The sequence below is a fragment of the Glycine max genome, chromosome 7 (genome assembly GCF_000004515.6).
Source record: "Glycine max cultivar Williams 82 chromosome 7, Glycine_max_v4.0, whole genome shotgun sequence".
NCBI lineage: Eukaryota > Viridiplantae > Streptophyta > Magnoliopsida > Fabales > Fabaceae > Glycine > Glycine max.
Window position 1 is genome coordinate 2837649 of NC_038243.2, and position 23910 is coordinate 2861558.

The 23910-nt window shown below is 34.7% G+C and overlaps 1 protein-coding gene across 1 annotated transcript in view; it reads left to right on the forward strand.

The window, feature by feature from the left end:
* The first annotated feature begins 1329 nt into the window (after window positions 1-1329).
* LOC102669841 (midasin) overlaps window positions 1330-23910 on the forward strand; it is a 51152-nt gene continuing 28571 nt past the window's right edge. The window contains exons 1-25 of the mRNA XM_006583078.4: window positions 1330-1717; window positions 2047-2366; window positions 3278-3344; window positions 3431-3666; window positions 3754-3963; window positions 4197-4366; window positions 7650-7759; window positions 7879-7998; window positions 12285-12360; window positions 12969-13091; window positions 13211-13307; window positions 13389-13482; window positions 13574-13708; window positions 13786-13842; window positions 13956-14132; window positions 14225-14350; window positions 14428-16182; window positions 16725-16795; window positions 16885-17080; window positions 17187-17291; window positions 17495-17800; window positions 18794-18987; window positions 19077-19158; window positions 21434-21584; window positions 23597-23670. Of these exons, the coding sequence (XP_006583141.1) occupies window positions 1613-1717; window positions 2047-2366; window positions 3278-3344; window positions 3431-3666; window positions 3754-3963; window positions 4197-4366; window positions 7650-7759; window positions 7879-7998; window positions 12285-12360; window positions 12969-13091; window positions 13211-13307; window positions 13389-13482; window positions 13574-13708; window positions 13786-13842; window positions 13956-14132; window positions 14225-14350; window positions 14428-16182; window positions 16725-16795; window positions 16885-17080; window positions 17187-17291; window positions 17495-17800; window positions 18794-18987; window positions 19077-19158; window positions 21434-21584; window positions 23597-23670 (5157 nt within the window). The 5' untranslated portion in view covers window positions 1330-1612. The remainder of the gene's footprint in view (window positions 1718-2046; window positions 2367-3277; window positions 3345-3430; window positions 3667-3753; window positions 3964-4196; window positions 4367-7649; window positions 7760-7878; window positions 7999-12284; window positions 12361-12968; window positions 13092-13210; window positions 13308-13388; window positions 13483-13573; window positions 13709-13785; window positions 13843-13955; window positions 14133-14224; window positions 14351-14427; window positions 16183-16724; window positions 16796-16884; window positions 17081-17186; window positions 17292-17494; window positions 17801-18793; window positions 18988-19076; window positions 19159-21433; window positions 21585-23596; window positions 23671-23910) is intronic.

Here is a 23910-nt window from a genome sequence, read left to right on the forward strand (position 1 = left end):
TAATAATAAGGTTAATCAAACTTACTCTTGGTCTTGAGGATATTCTCTCACAAATTCTCCCTCTTCTGACTTCTCTAGTTTAGTTTTTTAATATATTATGGACAAAAAACAAATAATTAAATTGGTTTAACATAATACATAAATTATTATAAATAAATTATATAGTATTTATCTTTAATTCTTAAGGATATATTATCAAAATATTAGAAAATTACTCTTATATAAAACAATCAAGTGATTATTATATTTTGAGAATTTTTTAAAAGTTAAAAATAAGAGCTAATTTATGTTAGTTTACAATTATTTTTTCATGGTAAAAGAGACTTTTATTGACGAGAAGCTAAAATAGCCAAGTTATGTACTGGAATTCGCAAGTCTCTTTGTAAACAAGGATTTTGCAGGTGCCATATTGGAACATAAGTTCCTGCAACCCCCTTCTTCCATTCTCGGGCATCCACCACAATTTGATCCCAAGCCTAAAAATTTTAAACTAAACTAATTGGATTCGCAGATTATCCCTATTTATAAACACCTCTAGATAAAATTAAAACAGCTAAAAGATGAATTTTAAAATCTTCAAGTCATTTATTTTAACCTTGAATTCAAACTTGTCATGTGTTGAGACACAAAAGATTTGTGCTAGTGGACAAAATAAGAAGAATAAGACAAGACAACATTGTTTAACAAGTCATGAAAAATACAAATAAAATAATATAAAATTTATTAAAATACATAATATTAATTATTTTAATATAATTGATATAAAATCTAACGAGTTTATAAAAAAAGAGAAAAATTTAAATAAAAAACCTGATGTTCCATTTTTAAAATGATTACTTACTATTTTTCAGTTATTTTATATATATATATATATATATATATATATATATATATATATATCTTTTTAATACTTTATACCTTGGATAAAAAATTGTCCTATTATTTTTTAAATAACAAAAATTAGATATTTTATTTTGTTCTCATCTATTTGATTTGTTGTGTCTTTTAATATTTTTTCAATCAAATGTGAAATAAAAATATTTATTTTATATAATACCATAATTTTTAACAAATCAAATGAATAGGAAAACTTAAACTTACTCCACCCTTATATCTAATTTCAAGCTGACATAAATTAATTTCAGAAATCAAATTACAAAATTTTTCTTCTTATCATTAGTCACCATATTTTCCCCTGTAAAAAAATATGTTAAATTAGTTTTTTAATTCAGAGGATTTTTTTTTTGAATAATGAAATACTAGCACTAATTCGGCACACAGAGAACGTATATATATAAAAGCTCTTAAACCCTAAAACCCCGCACGAACTCAAACAACAGCAGAGAGCTTTCTCGGAGACGGAGACTGAGCTGCCAACGTTGGAATTGATTTGAACTGCGAGGAACACTCAATCACAACCAAAACCTTCTCTAATTAACTTAATCACTGTTGTTTTCTTTCGTTGCTTTTTGATTGCGTTTTGCTACTTGAAGCCAAAGGGAAAACTAGCTCTCTTAAGTCGATAGTTTTTTTTTTCCAATATATTTTGCTTTTTATATATATAATACTCTTTCACTGTTAAGCTTATAGATAAGAAGTGTTTCAGCTTCACATGGCGATTGACGGTAGTTTCAGCCTTCATTCTTCGCTTCGGAGGTTCCTCGATCGTTGCCCGAAGCTCCAGTGTTTTCCGCCGCTTGAGTCGCTCGAACGAATGGTACTGTTTCTTCAATTTTCAATACTTTGCCTGCTTTTCATTTCATTCAAATTATTGATGATTATCCATACAAAAAAAAATTGCATGTGAAGAGTTCAATTCTTTTCAACTGCATTTCAAGCACTCTTCAGTTTTGAAATGCCTTCGTCCAAACACATGCTCTTATTATTGGAATCTTTTTGAATGAGAAATGCTAACAACACAAAATGGTGTGGGTCCCACACCTTCACGGTTTTGTAGTCTTAAAAATAAATTTTAACCAATAAAGAAAAACAGTCTCCTTTTTGAATTTTATTGTTATTTTTATTTGTGTTTTTTCTTGTGTACAGGGAGACTTGGTGACAGAAGAGGAAGTAGTTAATGTGTTAGTGGGGGTGTTTCTGCACCCCAGTTATACAATTCCGTTGATTGGGTGTTTCCGACCAATTGCTCAACATATTGTAGATAAAGCTGTTGCTTTGCTTCGTCTTGTGCCAAATTTGATGTCTATTCCTAAGGATACTGCTCGTGAAGATGATCGTGACAGAGTTTTGGATGGAGTTGTGAATGTCATAGAGTTTTATAGTCAACAGGGAAGGGGTCTGGATCTTCATGAGCTTGCTTGTCTAGCCTTCTGCCGTGCTCTTGACATGGGTCCTTTTCTGCTGAGGTTGATATCTTCCATGAGCCTTTTTCTATCTATTTTTTCCGTGCTTTATATGTCTTTCACTGCTGTGTGCTTTCATAGGTGATATTCTTATGCTTTCAGTAGGAAGATGGTTATTAGCGTTGATTATTATTTTAAAAAACTAGGAGGGCAAATGTGTCTTTTACACTTGCTTTCTTTGTTTCCTGAGTGGTATAGTGCTACTGCTAGATCTTATTTAATGACAGGTCTGCAGATATTTCCTTAAATGATATAATAGAACTGTCATAATAGCTATTATGTGACAAATTTATATTTCAAAAACAAAATAAAGGTATATTTGTGTGTGGAACTGGATATTACCGTATTAATGGCTTAATTTCCATTTCTATATCTCTTGCTTGTACCTTTTCATAGGAGGATGTAACCTATTTTTTGCAATTTAATCATTCTCTTTAACGATGAAGAGGATGTGCATGTGTAGAGATAGTGTTTATGTTAATTTGTATTAATTCTTCCATTTTGTCCTATATAAAAAAGAATGTTGTACTCACCCCCCAGCAACCCCATTTAATCATTGTGAAGAATTAGAAAATTGTAAAAAAGAAATATGAAAAGGATATAAATGTTTTCCAATTCTGAATTTCCAGCACAAGGAAATGATACTTCTATATTTTTTTAAAATTTACATTATAATTCACTGTCTGCTCTGAATCTTTGCTTAATTATAAAGAATATAGTGGTTTGTGTTATGTTTTGTGGTATTTTGTTATCATTTATCTTCTTATCTACACAAATGGCATGTCCTTTTCATAATGGATGGTGTTGGTTTCCTGTCAAACTTTTCAGTGTTCTGAGCTTTTGTCAAGTTGTGCTCTAGTTTCCTGTCAAAATTTTTAATAGCACTATGTGATCATCTTTGCTGTTTGATGCAGTTCTATATTAAGCTATTTCAATTTTGCTCCTGCTCCATTTGAAAGATTTTCAGTGAAACAATTTACGGTCAGTACAATTCTTGTAAAGATTTTTTGAGAAATACCTTTGAGACATGCTTCTGCATATTGCCAAGTAATACGATATTTTTACAGATTGAGACCCGTGAACTTCATGCTGCCCAAATATCATACCGCCTACTTCTAATGGAACCTGAAATATTCTCTAAGCTTTGGGACTGGTCTTGTTTTCTGGACCTTGTAAAAGACACACACAAACCAGATCTTACATGGTGTGGGGTGCAAACATTACGAGTTCTGCTCAAATTAGGTTACAAAGCTACTGAAAACTTAAATATTGGAGACGAGGAAGCATTTTCTTGTCTATTGTGGTCAGTATTGTTTACTTGTTTTCAGCTGTATATTGTACTTAAAATGTAGTACATGTTTAATTACAATCTTCAACTTGCCAAATTCAGTTGGGAAGAGTTCTGTCAGGACACATCACTAGAGAAAGCTGGCTGGTATGTTAAACCAATAGCAGACATTATGTCTGATTCTCTGGATAAAAGAATGGATTTCAAGAATGGGAACTGTTTAAAATCCTTTGGCTTGAATAATCAGCTGGTTAGTTCACCAAAGCTTCTTGAGTTGCAACCGCGTTTTAAGAGTCAACTGCTTACTACAAGGTACAGCTTATTTTATTTGGATTTGAAACTGATTTTTTTGAATTGTATTGGCATTTTAGTTTTTAATACTATTCACTTGCTTACTTTTATAGTGCTTAAACTTTCTTAAATGTTCCCTATGTTTTCCCTTGGTTTATATCTTGTAGCTTCTCTTTGGTAACTCCTACTGATATTTCACATTTCCTATTTCATTTGGATTACCACTTGATTTTTGATATCTTTTGTAATTTTAGGGATGATGTGTCAGTAAGTAATACATTCGTATTTACCTCAGCTGTGAAAAGAAGTTATGATAGAGTTCTTTTGGCGGTGAGTCAGAAGTGGCCTGTTCTTTTATATGGTCCCTCTGGTTCTGGAAAATCTGCTCTCATTGCCAAGCTGGCTCAGGATAGTGGAAACCAAGGTATGCCTTAATATTTACTGTTTGTTGTTTGCCCTTGTTTGTAAATTGATTGCACTTATAGAGTTGAAGGAACATATCTTTTAGTTGTTTTCTTTTTTTTATTGGGGGTTGGCTGGAGTGTTGGTAAACTAATTGTTATTACATGCTTCATGGAAGATGGTAACCAAGATTGGTTTTTATCACACTATAGCCATGTTGGTTCATGCATGCTTGTTTTCTGAAATTCATTGTTGGAATTAACTTCTATGAGCACTTATGGCTCTGATACCAACTTGAGAACAGAGAAGAAGATATGAAAAACTGTGTTTTCTAATTTGTTCGTACTGTAAAAGGGGTACCCAAGAAGATAAGCAAAAGATAAGCTTAATCTAAAATAAGAAATGCAAAAGCCTAAGCTTTGTTCCTATACAGCAAATATCCTAAAAAATTGCCTATTAAGATAAATACAAATTATATTTCCTAAATCTGCAACATAACAGAATCTGAGCTATATCTCAACAAAGAGAAAACACGGAAGTTGATGTGATATCTTCAAGTTGGAACATCAAATCTGCCATGCACTTGACATGTGCTAGTTTGGTTTACAAGCTTTTGTTTGTTTTCCTTTAATTTTTATTTAGTATATGTAGCATCTTTACTGTGAATTATTGTTTGTTTTGTTATATGATAAATTTTCACATGGCAAAATGGTGTGACATGAATGGAGGCTGCATGTCTTCTTTTCTGTTTACTTTTATGGTGGTGTCCTTAGTGATAATATTTCTAGAGCATGAGTAAATGGGCTTCACAAAAGGATTTTTATTTTATCAGCAAAAGTAATTTGTATTATAATAATAAGATTAGTACAAGTGGTACTGTTATATTTACACTGTTGCCATACTATGTGTAGACCTATGGAGTCCTAATACAAGCTGTATTCCAAGAATTAAGCATCCATAGGTCTGGATTTATCTAGACACCCCTCCAGAAAAAGTAACCTATAGAGCAATCCCCCCGAGTACAAAACCCGACCCTTATATTGCTAGCCCATGAATGAAAAGGGATGTCAAATCCTTTTTCCATATTTTTGAGCCATATGCAGCAGAAAAATATGGTGTCAACCATCATCTTTTGACCGTTGAATCTTTCATTTGAGAAAACAATCCTGTTCCTATGATACCCCCAAGTTAAGGAAATTCACAAAAGGTGTTAAAGTGGGATTAGAGGGAATTGTTGTTTCTCTTTTGCAATTTGTTAATGATACCATTTTGTTTTTGTATGAGGATACTAAGAGCTTTTGCAATGCCCTCTGTTAGGATATAAGGGGAAGGGGGAGTTAGTTAAGACAGTTCAGATATTAAATTAGTTAGTTGGGGGGTTAATATAGGATGTGATCTTTAGCTTTTAGTGAAGGGGAAAACCTTGGAGGAGATATTTCTCTCCCATTCCTTGTTCTTCTCATCTTACTATATAGTTTTAATGGTCATGCACTCATAATATAAAATAGTTTTACAGTGTTAACCAATCACAAATCATCGTTAGTATGAATTTTGAGGTAGTTATTGTAAAAGTGAACAAACATTCCATACATGGTGGTTTTTTTTTTTTTTTTTTTTATCAGCAAAAGTAGATATATTATTATATTAATGAAAGCAGTACAAGTGGTACTGATTTACAAACAGCCTAGCATCAAAGAGAGTAGACCTATGGTTACCTAATACAATATACAGAATAAGTATTAGAGAACCAAAGATCTGGCTATTAGCTAGGTAACCACCCACCCTCAAAACTGTAAATTTTATATACTATTCCCCGAGTACAAAAAAATCCCTAATATTGCTAGACCACGAGTGAAATGGGATATCAAATCCTCTTTCTAGGTTTTTAAACCAGGTCCAACAGAAGTTGTTTTTATTTTCGTTTCCTTTTTTAATTCAAAATCGCCACCTTGTTTTCAATTTCCTATTTTCATTCGAAGTTGTTTAGTTGTTTCCAGTGTTTTCTGTACAAAGTCAAATAAAAAACAAGGTGACACTTTTGTTAGTAAAATGTGAAAACGGGAAATGAAAATACAAGTAAGAGGTGCTAGGTTTTCTTTTGTGATTCTGGCGAGGTGGATAGGTGATAACTTTGGGTTGAAGAGAAAGAGATTAATTTGAAGGTAAAAGAAGATGGAGGATAGGTGGCGGCTGCTGATGGGAGAAATAGAAAGACACTAGAGTTTTTTTTTTTTAATTTTATTTGATTTTTTAGTCATTGGGGTTGGGTATTTTTTTTTGGGTTGAAGTGGGTATTGGGCCTATATTAGCCACTCTCCGAAAAAGATATATAGATAATAGATGGGCAGTGCTTTGGATAGCTTTATCCATGATTGGAAGCATAGAAATTCAATGGTTTTTAATAACCAGATTTTCAACTCCGAAAAAGTCATGGATGAAGCTTTATTCCACACGTGGGCATGGTTAAAATGTATGGACAAAGACTTCCATACTCATTTTAATCAATGGTCCACTAGCTTGAGGGAGGAGTTGTCTTAGGGGGTGGTTCCTTTTTGGCTTCAGTTAATGTTATCATGTAACTTTCAGATGGGTTAGGCAATTTTGCCTTGTACATTTTATCCTAACTGCAGTACAACTAGTACTGTATTACACATAATATATAATATTGATTTTTGCTGTGCAAAAAAAAACATTGGTCACTCTCCAACCCAAACAATATGACACACACACACACACACATATAGTGGCTATCCCGTTATCCTCTATATTGCTATGACATTTTTGGAGGTGGCTGCTTCACGCTAGATATCTCAGTGGTTGTTGTTGGGCTTATCGGGCCACTTGTTTTGGACCTCCTGCAAACTTGGCTTTTGGGGTTGAGTTGGGGTCAAACTCAAATTCTAAGAGGTTTATTTATTTATTTGCTTGTTTGTTTTTATGTTTATGTTTAGCTGTTTTGTAACTTTGGTTTTTAACTGTGCTGTGCTGAATGTTGTCGTGTGATCCATATAGGTAACCTCATCTAGTGGGATAAGTCTTTGTTGCTGTTATTGTTTTATGTTTAGTTGTTTTGTTTAGGAGGATTGCTTATCCTATTTAGTAATACCTTCTCTTCATCTCAATAAGTGCCTGCTTTATAATGCTTACAATTTGGAAAAATAATTGTTTATATTTCAATTTCTATGAAGAAGCTCTTGATAACAAGAGCTTATTTTGAAGTAATAAGTTGAACCAAACATGTACTAAATTTCTTCTTTTGTGTTGCTTACATTAATAATTGTTTGTACTCTTATGTTGTTTTGCAGTTCTATCTATCCAGATGGATGATCAAATAGATGGTAGAACATTAGTTGGATCTTATGTCTGTGCAGATAGGCCTGGGGAGTTTAGATGGCAGGCTGGGTCACTTACCCAGGTTTGTTTTGATTGTTTCTATCATATCTAATATTCTAATTATCGAACAGATGCATATCTTTTGCTACATTTTCCTAGATAATTGCAAGGCTTCTAATTTGTGTACTATCTTTATCTCAGGCTGTGCAGAATGGTTTGTGGATTGTTTTTGAGGATATCAACAAAGCACCATCTGATTTACACTCCATATTAATGCCTTTATTGGAAGGGGCTGGTTCATTTGCAACAGGACATGGGGAGGTTATTACTTTGCACTTCACTTAAAATTATTGGAGTTCAATTTGTTATATATTGTTTTTGCTAGTCTAGAATGCATTATTTCCTTTTCACCATTGCTATCATTGCCATTTATCACTTTTGCTCCCAATAAAACCAAACTGTAGTGGAGTAGATTTTAGCCTGTCAAACCACTGCCTTGGAGCTTGTTTTAAGCCATAAATGGCTTTGTTGAGTTTGTAGACCAATGACTTATCTGCAACTTCAAAACCAGGAGGCTGAGTCATGAAAACAGTTTCTTCAAGAGACCCATTCAGAAAAACATTATTTACATCAAGTTGAAATAATTTTACCCATGAGACAAAGCCAGAATAAGGATGATCCAAATAGTAACAGGTTTGATTACAGGAGAAAAGGTTTCATGAAAATCAAAACCATGAACTTGATGAAATCCCTTGGCTACCAATCGAGCTTTGAACCTGTTAATGGAACCATCAGCATTTTCCTTTACCCTGAAAACCCATTTACAGCCAATAGCTTGCCTATTAGGAGGTAATTGTACTAAGTCCCATGTTCTGTTCTGTCCTCCAGCATGTGGTTGGGAAAGAAAATGGTAACAGCTTTCAAAAATGGAAATGCTGGTGGATTTCCTTGACTTGGAGTATTTGGCAGCATCGGAGTAAGTTTGTTTTTGAAGAGGAAAAGTTTAATGATAGTAAGCTGTTGGAGGATGCTATATTTCTCTGCTGGACTTGGCTAAAAAATCTGGATAAAGGTTTTGACATGCCATTTCATCACTGGTCCAGCAACATGAAGGAGGCCTTTATGTGACTAGGGGGGGATAATTATATAAGTGGGGGTAAATGTGAGATAAGTATAATGTCAAAACTATGGTTTCTTAATTCATGTTGTAAACTATGTATTAGGACACCATAGTCCTACTCAAACTGGCCACTGTGTAACCCATTCAGTACAACTTGTACTGTTCAATATATAATACAATACTATTTTTTCTGATTAAAAAAAAAAGCAAGGCATCATACCCTTGTTTCATAGCAGTGAGCCAATCAGGGGTAGATGCATAGGGTGAGTATTGACTGGTACAGAAATAGATTCTGAAGAGGATGAAGCAAGGGTAGTAGACTCTGAATTGATAGGCTGAACAGAGGTAGATGCAGTGGAAGTAGAATTTTGAGGCACAGACATAGTGGTGCTAGGAGATTGAGTTGATAAAGGAGAAAACCCAGGAGGAACAAGGGGAACAGAAGCTGTATCAGACACTTGAGATGTTTGAGGAATGGAAGAGACAATGGGTGGAGAAAGATTTGGATTGAGACTAAAGTAGGAATCAAAGTTAGTGACTGGACTAGTAGAAGTGGGAAATAGATCAGAACAAGGAAACCTTAATTCATTGAACAAAACATCTTTAGAAATGTGCACTCTACTAGTAGAGGATAAGCATTTGTAACCCTTGTGGGAAGAGGAATACCCTAGGAATAAACATATCTGAGAACGAAAATTCAGCTTGTGTGTGTGATATGGTCTCAATAAAGGAAAATAGGCTCACCTAAAAGTTTTAAGAAAATGATAATTAGGTTCCTTTTTAAACAAGGTAACATAGGGAGTGACATTTTAGAGAAGTAGTGGGAAGCCTGTAATGAGATAAACAGATGTAGCAAAATCATAATCCCAAAATTGCAAAGGTAAAGATGCATGATGCAGCAATGTTAGACCCAAATCAATTATATGTCTAAGCTTTCTCTCAACCACACCATTCTAATGATGAGTGTGAGGATAGGTAAGTCTGTGAGAGATTGCAAAAGAGGCTAGAAGTGTAGAAAAGGGTCTGTATTCACCTACCTAATCAGACTGGACGCTTTTAATTTTGAGCTTTAGCTGTAATTCAACCATGGACGTGAAAATTTGAAAAATAGAAATGGTTTCAGCTTTGGACTTTATAGGATATATCCAATTATACCTAGAGAAAGCATCAATGAAAGAGACATAATATTTATAACCAGAATATGAGGTAATATGAGAAGGTCCCCACAAATCTGTAAAAATGAGCTCTAAAGGAGAATAAACAGAAGTAGAAATATGAGAAGGTAATCTATGAGATTTACCCATACAACAAGAAGCACAAAACCCTGTGGAATTTTTATTTGAAGAAGAAGTATTACAATGAGTGAGAACTAGTTTCATTACATGATCATTAGGTGCCCTAATCTAGCATGCCAGAGATTAGCAATACTGAGAGAAGAAGATACAGAATCAAACATTACAGTAGATTATTATTATTAATAGTGAGAGCTGAACTAGGAGAGACAACACTTGAAACAGTAGATGCAAACATTAACAATGAAGTACTCTCTTGAAGCTTGAGATTATGAAAGGAGTAAAGTCCATCAACACCAACAACTCCTCTAAGAAGACTCTTATTGGTCTTCTGAGATTTTACAAGACACACATGTGGATGGAATTCATAGAAAACAGAGTTATCTTTGCCAAATTGACTAACACTTAACAAATTTTTCAAAATTGAAGGAAGATGTAGTAACTTGTGAAGTTTAAAGGTTATGCCAACATCATTACGAGATATAAATGATGAAAAACCAGTGTTAGAAATACTTAAACCTTCACCATTGCCTATGAATATCTGATCTGGTCCATGAAAGTGGGTGAATTGTTTAATATTTTGAGTCCCCGGTCACATGAAAACTGGCTCCAGAATCTGGAATCCATGTGGTACCAGCTTGCCCATTCCTTTGAGAGTTTGAACTAGTGAGCATGGCATTGGGTTGACTATGGCTTGGACCAGGATTCTTAGAATTCGGATTAACCCAGGTGTTAGAGGTTCTGACTAAACTAGTAGAGTATGGGATAGGCTGTAATGTAGTGGGATCAATGAAAGTTAAAGATTCATAAGGATGGAAGGTCAAATCAGACCAAAAATAACAAACATTAGCTGTGTGCCCAAATTTAAGACAGATTTGACTTTGGAAGTTTGTAAATCGTCCACCACCACGACCTCGGCCGGAGCCACCACCACCATGGCCTGCGCCACAGTCTGAAAAGGCACCACGACCACCACCACAATCATACGCACCATGAGAACCACCAGAATTACCGGTTTTATAGGCGTTTGGATACAAACAACCTTGCGTGTAGTTTATCGAAGCAGAGTTCACCACCTGTACCTCTTTGTTGTAGTGCATGAGTCTAGTTTCATGTTCATAGAGCCATGCTTCAATCTCTGTGATGGACGGAGTTCGCTTTTTGCTTTCGATAACAGAAACCACCAATGTGTAATCTGATGACAGTCCTTCAAGCAGCGCGTCAACGTATTCCTCGTGACAAACAGGCACACCAACACCAGCAAGTTCATCCACAAACCCTTTGATTTTGTGCAAGTACTCCTCAATTGTTTTGCCGTCAAGAGTAACGGCTCTCATGGCAGTGCGGAACTGTCGTGCTCGAGTTTTTGTGTGAAGGCTAAAATGCTCATGAATTTTATCCCAAACCTGATAGGAATGATCTGAACCAAGAACACGCGACAATACTGATTTAGAAAGAGTTGATTGCAGCCATACTAGGAGCGTTTGATCTTGGACCTCCCAGGTTTCGTAATTAGGGTTGATACGATCAACAACACGATCGTCCTCTGTGAGATAACGAGGAGGAATAATCGGATTAACCACGAAACGTTGCAATCTGTGTGATTTTATAACCGGTTCAACATGTTGACGCTAGTGAAGATAGTTGGAATCATCAAGTTTTTCCGCAACAAAGTTGGGAAATGATTGAGGAACTGAATTGGAAGGAGTGGAAGCCATGAATACAGAACCCTGGACCTTGCAAAGGAACTAGGATTTAAAAAAAAATGGCTCTAGATACCATGTTGAATAAACTGAGAAAGAGAAAAAGAAGAGAAAACTTGTAGAATAGAAAAATTGATTTTATTGATCATCAAAGTTTTTTTTAGAAGGTTACAAAAAGAGGTATATATAGACCTCTGTTTTGTTATTCTAACAGATAGTAACTAACTAGCAGAACCTAACCAACCCTAACAGACTGTTCTGTTATTCTAACAGATAGTAACTAACTAACAAAACCTAACCAACCCTAACAGACTCTAACCAAGTCTAACAAGATACAGCTTTGAATATTAATGAGGTGCAGTTAGTTAAAAACTGTCCTTACAATTAGATTACAGAACTGTTTTCACAGTTGATTGACAGCATACTCTAATAACTAGCCTCCCCATTCCTCTTTATTTGTCACTAATGGTTGAAATATTACATATTTTGCAGGTAGTAAGGGTGGCTGAATGTTTTAGAATTTTTTCAACTATTGCTGTTTCTAAGTTTGACACATCTGAGAGTGCAGGTTTTTTATCTTACCTCTTTCAGTTTTCTTTTTCATTGTCAATTTTTTTTCCACATTATTTTGCCTATACCCATGCTAGTTTGGTAATTAAGGTAATTTAGTAGGGATCCTTTCAAATGAACATTGGTTATAAGAAAGACACCAGTGTACAGTGAATGTAGTTCTTTGAAATAGTTGGTTGAAACATGATCTGTGCATCTTTGAAGGAACTTGATTATTTCAAGTGCTTTGCTTCTTTGGTGTAGATTATGTGTATCTTGGGCAATGCCCTTGAAACAATGTGGAGACAAAGTGTATCATGGTACAGTGAGAGTATGCTTATCTTGGGCTTTGCATCTTTGGGTACAGTGAGAGTATGCTTATCTTGGGCTTTGCATCTTTGATTTCCCAGGATGCATGCGTCTTTGTTTCAATGTCCCATAATTGTTTCCCTTTACCATGGGTTTTTTATATGGAGAAAATATATTGTATAAGGATTTTGCTATACACTAGTGGTATCTTTTGATCCATGTGCTACCTTACCTGGTGGGAAACTTGCTTGTTGTAATATAAATTTCTATTGTACTTTTTTGGATTATAAATGATATCCCAACTTTTTGTACTGGAAGGTCAAAATTCACTTAGTGTCCTTTGGAGAAGAGTGATGATTCCATCACTGGATAATAGGGACTTGCAAGAGATAATCAAAGTGAGGCATCCGAATTTGGAGCTTCATGTTGGCAAACTCATAGGTATTGATATGATATTTTGTTAATCTGTAGTTTCGACACACACGTTATTGTAAGCAGTTAATATGAGTTCATTCTTTATTATATTGCTGTGATATCTATTTGCATTTTTTTTTTGGCAGAAACCTTTGAAAGGGTTAACTCTATTTCCATGGTTCAAGCGGGTTTTCACATGGGAAGTTCTGCTTCTGTTTATTGTCCCTGCAGGTTCTCATTAAGGTATTTAAAGTAATAATATTTGGCCTGTGCTTGTTTTGTCAATTTTCTTTAATTGATGTGACTTTTGATTATCCATTTCAGGGATCTCCTTAAATGGTGCAAAAGGATTGCTGGTTTAGGTTTTTGCTTTGATGGTACCTTATCAGAAAACCAATGTTTTAGTGTGTATACAGAGGTCTGATTTTTAAGTTCTTTTTATCTTCTCTTTTCCTCGTAATATCTTTCCTAGACTTGACTACATGTTTAGCTATTGTCTTGTATCTCAGGCTGTTGACATATTTGCGTCCTTTTCATCTTCAATTAAAAATCGTTTGTCAGTAATGAAAGAGATAGCAGGGTTGTGGAAAGTACCTGTTTCTGCAGCTGAGACCTTGTATCCCCGTGACAAACCGATAATTCAGGTTTTATCTAGTCAAGTATGAACCTTTGTTTTGTGATTTTGCTATATTAGCTTCTCATGTCTGGATGTTAAATGCAGGATTCTTTCACAGATTTAAGAATAGGCCGAGTTTCCCTCCAGTACACTAAACCGTCGGTTAGTATTCATTATAGTCATTAGTCAGTGACAATTTAAAGTTTAAATGATGATACAATATTGGTTAGAGGTCTCACGTTTCCTTGGTATGTTCTTTTTTGTTTCATATGCAGTTGCAACATCATAAAAGACCTTTTGTTGAGATACGCAGTTCTCTGCATGTTTTGGAGCGCATTGCTTGCTCTGTCAAGTATAATGAGCCTGTACTCTTGGTTGGAGAAACTGGTACTGGGAAGACTACAATTGTTCAAAATTTGGCTTTAATGCTTGATCAAAAGCTTACTGTTTTGGTATGCTACATATTTATCTATTATTTTCCATTATTTATAATTGTGTTACAACAAGTGTGTTTGAGTGACACATGATGGTGGTTTTTCTCCAGAACCTGAGTCAGCAAAGTGATGTTGGTGACTTACTAGGGGGTTTTAAGCCTATGGATGCTCAGTCTGTGTGTGTGTCCCTTTATAACGAGTTTCTGACTCTCTTTACCAAGACATTTTCTGTAGAGGTATTTCTTATTTTTATTTTTTTATATATATTTTTGTGAAGTTGTTGCTAATGGCTTCAATCTATGCTGCTGTTCAGAATAATCAAGGCTTGATCACTTCTATGCATAAAGTTTTAGAAGATTATCGACAAAAGTTGTTAATTGATAAGAATGGGGAAGCTCTATTGAAAAGATTGCGAATAGAAGTTGGAAAGTCAGTTAAGCTTATACAACCTGGATCTTCCAAAAAGCGTAAAAGGCCATTAGAAGAACAATTAATCCAAGAGTGGGAGAGATTTTGTATAAAACTGCGTAGTGTCTGTCAAAGTAATCGCTCTTCAGCGATGATGTTTTCTTTTGTAGAAGGAAGTTTTGTAACTGCTCTTAAAAATGGTGATTGGGTTTTGCTTGATGAGGTGAATTTGGCTCCTCCTGAAACCTTGCAAAGAATTATTGGTGTTCTAGAAGGGGAACATGGTGTGCTGTGTTTAGCTGAAAGAGGTGATATGGATTATATACATCGCCATCCAAATTTCCGTATATTTGCTTGCATGAATCCAGCTACAGATGCAGGGAAGCGGGATTTGCCCTTTTCTTTGAGGAGTAGATTTACTGAGTATTTTGTTGATGATGTTTTGGATGATGAGGATTTAAGTCTGTTTATTAGTCAGTTCATTAGTAGTGGCTATATGGATCAACAGTTGGTGAATAAAATTGTGCGTTTCTATAAAGAAGCGAAAAAGGAATCTGAAGAGAGATTGCAGGATGGTGCTAACCAGAAACCTCAATACAGTTTAAGGTCTCTTTATCGTGCTCTAGAGTATACACGGAAGGCAGAGAGAAAATTTGGATTTCAAAAGGCATTATATGATGGGTTTAATATGTTTTTTGTTTCGTTGTTGGATGGACCTAGTGCTGAAATAATGAGGCAAAAAATATCATCTCTTTTGTTAAAAGGGCCTCCAGATGTAGATTTTATCCACTACTTAGATACCTCCAAATGTGATGGATATACAGGGAATTATGTTCTAACTAAATCCGTACAGGAGCATCTTGGGAATTTGGCACGTTCTGTTCTAATGAGATATCCTGTCCTCTTACAAGGTCCCACTTCTAGTGGGAAAACTAGCCTTGTTCGATACCTTGCTGCAATAACTGGTCATGATTTTGTAAGAATCAATAATCATGAACACACTGATTTGCAAGAGTATCTAGGTTCTTATATAACTGACACCAGTGGAAAGCTTGTTTTTAATGAAGGCGTTTTGGTTAAAGCTGTAAGAAATGGTTACTGGATTGTGCTGGACGAGCTTAATTTGGCTCCATCTGATGTGCTGGAAGCATTGAACCGATTACTTGATGACAACAGAGAGCTTTATGTTCCTGAACTGCAAGAAAGAATTAAAGCAGACCCAAACTTTATGCTTTTTGCTACTCAAAATCCACCTACACTTTATGGTGGCCGCAAAATGCTGTCCCGGGCATTTCGTAATCGTTTTGTAGAGATTCATGTTGGTGAAATTCCAGATAGTGAGCTCAGTGAAATATTGGCCGAGAGATGTAAAATCTACTTTGGTCATGCCAAAAGAATGGTTGAAGTCATGAAGGATCTTCGGTTGCACAGACAGAGTAGCAGAGTCTTTGCTGGTAAACATGGATTTATGACACCTCGGGACTTGTTTCGTTGGGCTGATCGTTTCCAGAGATTTGGCAACTCTTATGAAGATTTGGCCAAAGATGGCTATTATCTTTTGGCAGAAAGGCTACGGAATGAGGATGAAAAGTCCATTGTTCAAAAAGTTCTGGAAAATCATCTTCCGGTTAAACTAAACATAAAAATTTTATATGATCAGGTATGGTCCTTTCTTTTTGTTTTTCTCATTTTTTGCATATCTGTGGTTTCTGGTTAGCCAGTGGATAATAGTTACTGTTTACTATTGTGCTGTCCTGGCTTTCTGGTAGCTTAATGACTTTTGGATATTGATTTTATCTAAGTAACCAATATATACTTTATGGAAATTATGGAAGGTTACTCTGTTTATGCTTTCCTTGACCTAGCGTTAAGTAATCAATATTTTATCTTGGATTTAAGTTGTTTCAAGCTAATTGTGGTGAAGTTCTGTCAAATATTACTCCATATTCTTCATTTCTTTTCTCTGTCATATAAACCTGTGTTGTTGATAACAGATCATATAAATTTGGACTTAAACTTTGAATTGATGATGTGCCAGTGTGATAATTTCTGATTTTTGGGATTGAGTTCTTTGGTATTAGTTTGTAAATTATTCTTTCTCTTCAGATTTAGTTCACATTGTTGTCTGTACAATACCTCAAATAATTGAAGAAGGTTGAACATTAAATATATCTTCATCAAGTATTTTTAACTGTATTTCAGATACTATTTAGAGGTCACTCTTCTTCCAATTTGAATGTTGGTTTAGGAGGTGGTTCAAAGAGTCTAGAAAGGTATGAGCTCATTATTGCCTTTTCCATTTAGTCCACTATCCTTGGTTCAATTCCTCTTACTGATTTTTTTTTTTTAAATATATATTCAGTGTACTCTTGACCAAAAGTATGCAGAGGTTATATTTCCTTGTTGAACGCTGCTATAATTTACGTGAGCCGGTACTGCTTGTGGGGGAAACAGGTGGAGGGAAGACTACTGTGTGTCAGTTATTAAGTGCTTGTTTGCAGTTAAAATTACATACCTTGAATTGCCATCAATATACAGAAACATCTGATTTTATTGGGGTCAGTTTTCTCATGCTTTGTCGATTAATCATTCTGCAAGAACTTTAAAGAGTGATGCATATATTGCAATTATTAGCTGAAGGTTTAACTAGAAAATGTTTCCCAGGGATTTCGTCCTATTCGAGAGCGATCTACACTGATTTCTAATTACAAAGAGATCATTGAAAAGTTGAAGAAATTAAAGGCTTATAGATACTTTTCTGAGGACTTAGTGAGTGTTCTTTGTCTTTTTATCCATTTGAGTCATACATAAATTTGTAAGTTCAGTTTTATGCATCTATTCATAGCCTTATTTTTGCTGCATTTGGACAGCTTTTCTATGTATACTTGAGTTCTTCGTTTGGCTCTTTACCCTTTATGCTAATTAATGTTATTCAGATAAAGCAAATGCTGATTTGTCATTTTCTGCTACAGTCTGTTTCTTCTGACATAAATCATGCTTCTTCGACTCTTGATCTGCTGAATGGTATGATAAGGAATTGTAAAGAAGGTCACGTATGTAGTTTGGATGTCAGCAGAGAAGATATTAATGCTCTTGAGCAAATAAATTTGGACCTCAATGGTTTGCATCAAAAGTGGCAGAGCATATTTATGTGGCAGGATGGTCCTCTTATAAAAGCTATGAGAGATGGTGACCTCTTTCTTGTGGATGAAATATCTTTGGCTGATGATAGTGTACTTGAGAGATTGAATAGTGTGCTGGAGCCAGAAAGGATGCTAGTAAGTTTCTTAAGTTTTAGGCCTAGCTTTATAACCCATGAAATAATGAAATCAATACTTCTCTTTCCATCGGTCTTCTTATAACTGTGTGTGTGTTTTTAAATAGTGTGTGAACATATTACATAACCCAAAATGAAAATGAAATAATGAAATCAATACTTCTCTTTCCTTCTGATAACTGTGTGTGTGTTTTTAAATACTGTGTGAACATATTACATAACCCAAAATGAAAATGAAATAATGAAATCAATACTTCTCTTTCCATCGGTCTTCTGATAACTGTGTGTGTGTTTTTAAATAGTGTGTGAACATATTACATAACCCAAAATGAAAAATATGTCCGCTCCTTATTTCTGCTTGCCCAAAAAAGGTATTTGGAGGAATGAGGAGGGCAGGGATTTCTTCATTGTGGGACATATTTTTTTTTTATCAGCAAAAATAATATATTATATATATGAAATAGAGTACCAGTGGTACTGTATTACAGCCAAGATAGCCATACGGATGGTTCCACAATCAGACATACATATTCTGAGGGAGAACCATGGTATGGGTATAGATGCAATATGCATATTCTGTCCACTACTAATAAAAAACCTTGTCTAATATTACTAGACCACTATTGTCTCATTGTGGGACATATGTCCTCAGAAGTTGGAAATCTCTTTTAAGCTGGATTGAGAAGAAATATTGTTAAGTAGTAAGAATGTTACAAATAAATAGTAGGATAAGATATCCTGCTAAGAAACCAATATAAGGTAGACTAAAGTGTTAAAATTAGAGAGATCTAAATTACATGTGTTCTAAATAACCTCATTCAAAGATTAAATATTGAGCACAATCTAAGAAATTTTTTATGTGATCTAGAAACATGATTGTTCCTCACGAATATCATGCTTACTTATTGCTGGTGACATTTTTCTGCATAATTGCTTGTCAGCTTTTCGTACCATTTTTTACAGTTATCGAGTGTTTGCTTTTTTGTGGTTGCAGTCTTTGGCTGAGAAAGGTGGGTCTGATCTTGAGAAGGTTACTGCACATTCAAATTTTTTTGTTATGGCAACAATGAACCCTGGTGGCGATTATGGTAAGAAGGAGTTATCTCCAGCACTACGCAATCGCTTCACGGAAATATGGGTTCCCCCTGTTAATGATCAAGATGAGCTTCAAGGCATTGCTATGAAAAGGTACCTTTTGTTTTTCCATATTAGAGTATCAGTGTATCGATAAATGTAATTTTTATATCCTGCTTATTTAATTCTTTTTTTTTTTGCAGAATTTCCATGTTTAAGTTTGCTGGGAACTTAGACCCCACATATCAAAAAACACTTGTTAATGCCATGATAAGTTTTTTTGAGGTATATTATACAGAGATTTACAATTGAAATCATTAATTGCTCATTTTTTGCATGTAAAGTATTCACTGCTGAGCTGATATGGGTGGTGTCAGTTTCCTTTAGTGTGCAATATGGGGATCTTGTTCATTTATTAAGGTACTATTTGCTCTGGCATTTTTAGGCTTTTCTTAGCCTTAAGAGAAATGGCCTAGCAAACTGCAAGTATGGAGAAGCTAAAAAAAATAGAAGTTTAATAATGAAGGGAAAAAACAAAAAAATCGAGCTTCTCCAAAAGATGATTTAAGGAGTCTTTGCTTATCTATTTTGAATACATGGTTGCTTCTGCTCCTCCCTCTGTCGTGTCTCTCCCAGACACTACCTATGAATCCAGCAATTTTTCAAAGTAGTCTAGACTGGTACAACAAGTTATCTGAACAAAAATTATAGACAATTTAGCTGAAATAGGTTGATGTTGCCACATCACTGAGGGTGACACAGGCACACAGCCACTTGGTCCAAAATTCATTTTCAAGTTGGAGAATGGATATCAATGATTCCCGACTCTTAGGTTTTGGGTTTAGGCCCAACTCAACTTTAAAAAACCGGCTTGTGAGTTGAGGGTTGCCTCCCACTTATATACAAGTGGGACTTTGATTTCCCAATACCAACTTGCTAATTTGATATTCAAACACTTGATCAAGTTTTTGAAACAGAATCTGCATCTTCAGATGCAGGGATGTAGGCTAAAGCTAATTCCACCATTTACCATCTCTGTTTAGTAGAATTCCTATTGATTGTCACATCTTTTATTCAATCATGCTGCCCTCGACTGTTGATTACACTGATGGATGATTTACTGTTTGTTTACAACCTTGAAGGTCCTTCTTCAAGAATATTCAAGTCTTCAAGTAACCTCTGTAACCACAATTTTTTTAATATTTCATTTTGTCTTTTGGAGTATTCCATCTAGGTTCATACAAATGGTTTACATGTTGCCAAAATTTCATTGGGATATTGAAATATTCAGTGGCACTAATCATCCTTTGTTGTGTCCTAAATTACTGACTTCAAAAAAAGCACTTAGCAGAATTTTCAACTTGCAAGTATGTTTCTTTGACCATATTCCTCATAGCGATTGCATTCTTATAAAAGAGGTCCAAGAGACCTTAAATTGTATCGAGGTTTCTTGGTTTCCATGTAGTTAGCCGTAATGTTATTGTTTTCAGCATCCTGCCTCAGTATTAGTTACTGACTGACTTATGGTGGTGATTTCTAAAATAGGATGGTTAAGGTTTAGTGAAGAGATTGGATTTGTATCATTCTGGGATTGGAGTTTTTAAGTTATCATGTTCGTGATCTCTATTTAGGATTCTGGCCTGGTTGGTGATTTCGGCTATAGATGGTAGGGTATTCTTTTTTTTGGTGAACCTGGGGTATCCCTAGCCGAGATCTAGAGACTAATTCCTTGAGATACTAAGATCTATTTAAGGGGTTGACTTTTCCCAAAGTTGCTCTTCCTTACACATGGACCTGGAGATTGAACTCCTGACCACATGTTTAAGGGGCATGATTATCTACCAACCATACCACACCACAGTAATGTTGGCCATTGATGGTTGGGTATGATGCCCAATACACGCTCAGATACCATGATGAATTGTGAATTGTTTTCTGAAGTATTAATACCTTCCCATTGATCTGATTTTGTATTATACACAAGAGGCTTCCATGAAAACAAGTAGGCAAATATATGCTAATAAAAAAGTTATAAATTATCTCAATCTAGAAAAACGTATCTAAATGGACACAGAATAAAATACATCTTGGGTAAAATAGGTTCATGTGGCCCCATAAACAAGGTTTGCTTCCAACATCTATTAGTTCCTTGAGATTTACTTGCTTCCGCTTCTTTTCTTTCACAACCTGCAATTTGTCATGATGTGTTGCCATCTAGGTTTTCCATCAGATGTTCTTTTAATATTCTTTCACATCACTTTTGGTTAGAGTTGTGTTTTGGCTTTTTTCTGGGTACCTTTTATTTTTTTGTTGGAATTTATCTTGTATATTATAAAAGGGTTTGATGAATTTGCTTTTGTTGTTTTATGAGGTTTTTCTGTGCTTCTTCCATGTACTTCTCTTCTTTATCTTGATATTTGTCTTCACATTCCACAAAAAAAAACTTTGGTGTATTTAGGTTCATGCTTTGTATTATTTTAGCATTTAGCTATAATTTTGAATAATACTATTCCACTGTTATGTGCTACTTGCTGCTAATTCTTTGATCTATGCTTTTCAGTGGTACAATAAATTGCATCCAGGGAGAATGCTTACAGTGAGAGATCTCATTTCTTGGGTTGACTTTTTTATTGCAATGGAAGAAAGCTTAGGACCTAAACATGCACTTCTTCATGGAGTATTTCTTATTTTGCTTGATGGGTTAAGTCTAGGTATCATCTTTTTGTTAATGATTTTCATTTATTCAACTTCTCTCGTTTCTTATGTAATATCTTTATTTTTTGATTTTATATTTATTACATACTGATATATCCTGGGTAAAAGAAACCAAGCCCAAATAGATGAAACAAGCAAGTTAAGAAGGATTGGCACCTTGATGTTCGCTCTTTGCCTCTTGGGGCTTTAGTATGTTCTGAGGGTTGGACATGTGTTAAAAATTTAGTATTTCTGCCCAAGAATAATTTCAGAGTCTTTTGTATTTGAGTTGAACAATTTAATTATATTCTATTTTTGAGCTTAATTTATTGTTATGTTTCCGGATATATTTTTTAAATGAATTCTACAATATTGTAACTTTTAAAAATGAACATATAAATTGAATATTTGTTATAATTGTTGTGGTTGTAGTAGTGATAATGGTATTAGGGTAATGCTATGGTGGTTATGGTGGTAATTAAGATGAATTTATACTACCTTCGGTCCTATATATAAGAAACAATTACCTAATTTATTAAGACCAATAAACGTGGTTAGATTGGTTAATTTGTCATAAATTTTAATTTTATTCCAAGACTACCCGTGACATTAAATGGTTTAAGAGGTTGTTATTTTTTAAAAGATTATTTTTCAACCAATGAGCATACTTTATTTGCAAATGAAAGGTTTAATGGTCAAAAGCTGATGGAGGATGCAATTTTCTTCTGCTGGAGTTCGCTCAAACATTTGGAAGAAGGATTTGATATTCCATTTCACTCATCAGCAAACAACATAAGGGTTGGGTTTTGTAATCAGGGGGATTTGTCCTATAGGTTTTTGATGGAAGGATGTCTTTACTAATTCACACCTGTGCAGTGGTAAACTGGTAATTCTTGCAATAAAGCTTGAATTAGGTTTCCATAGGTCTTCAAATAGTTGGACACAATGTACATATATCAGTACCATTTGTACTAATCCCTTTATAATATTATAAATTAGTTTTGCTTATAAAAAAATAGGGAAATGAGTGTGTATAATTATAAGCCTCACAGCTAATTAGACGTAAAAAGGAAATTTAAAAATAAAGTAGGCATATGTTTCTTATAATTAGCACTGACTTATATGACGGAGTGCAGGCGCACAGATGGCAGTCGTGGTGGTTAGCACTGACTTATACAATTTGGGAGCATAGAAATAGCATCATTTTTTCCACTGCTCTTTTCAATGCTCATAAAATAATGGACGATGCAGTGTTTTTGCTATGGACATGGCTCAGAAACTTAGAAAAGAATTTCACATCTCATTTCAATCAGTGGTCTTCAAATATCAAAGATGGTTTTCTTCGGACACGAACATAGGGAAATAGGATACAGTTCTGCACTATTACCCTAATGTAGTTCTTTCAGCTTGTGTAATCTCAAGGCCTGTTAGAGAACCAGCTATGATTTGTACTTATAAAAATCTGTCTTGATTTAGTACCTCTGGTACTTATTAATGAATATATTATATTTTTGGCTGAAAAAAAAATATGTTTCTTATAATTAGGACCAAGAAAATATTGTCTTTTGTTTCTTATATATAGGATCAGAGGTAGAATTATTGTCTTATGTCGTGGACCAACTATAGTTAAAGCTTAAAGCTGTTAGGTGAGTAGACATGAATGATGTTATATTACATCTTAGAATTCGGGGTTAAGGCCTAACTCAACCCCACCAAACCAGCTTGTAAGGTGATGAATGCCCAAGCTTTATAAGCTCTTTTTAAGCCATATCTCTAGTCAATGTGGAACTAAACCACCGCCGAGCCCCCAATGAGGCTGCAAGTAAAAATGGGCTAGGAATGAGGGCAATTAAGGCAACTTTTTCCAATGTAACAGTATTAGTTTTCCATCGCATAAAGCTTCAATTATGAGCTCCCGAAGTGCCTGAAGCAGAAACACTGTTCAAACATCAAACACATCCCAGAAGTTGTGTAGACATGAATTAGATCTTACTGTATGTTTTACTGACAGTTGCTCAACTTTTATCAGGGACAGGACTTTCAAAAAGGGATGCTGCAGAGCTAAGGGAGCGATGTTTCTCCTTCCTTCTACAAAAGCTAGGGGTATGTTTCTCCCCTCATTATTCATCATTTATGCTCAATGTTTGAAATGGGAGCATTTTATGATTATTACTCTTGCAGATAGCTTAATTATTGTGTTTAGCTGCGTTCAATGTATCTTAGGAAGAAGTGATTTTAATTGTTCTTTTAAAAATAATAGTAGTTAATTATCCTTGTATAAGTAGATCATATGCAAGCCTAAGAGAGCAGTGATTTCTTGGGTTCTGTTTGTCTGGATTTGGC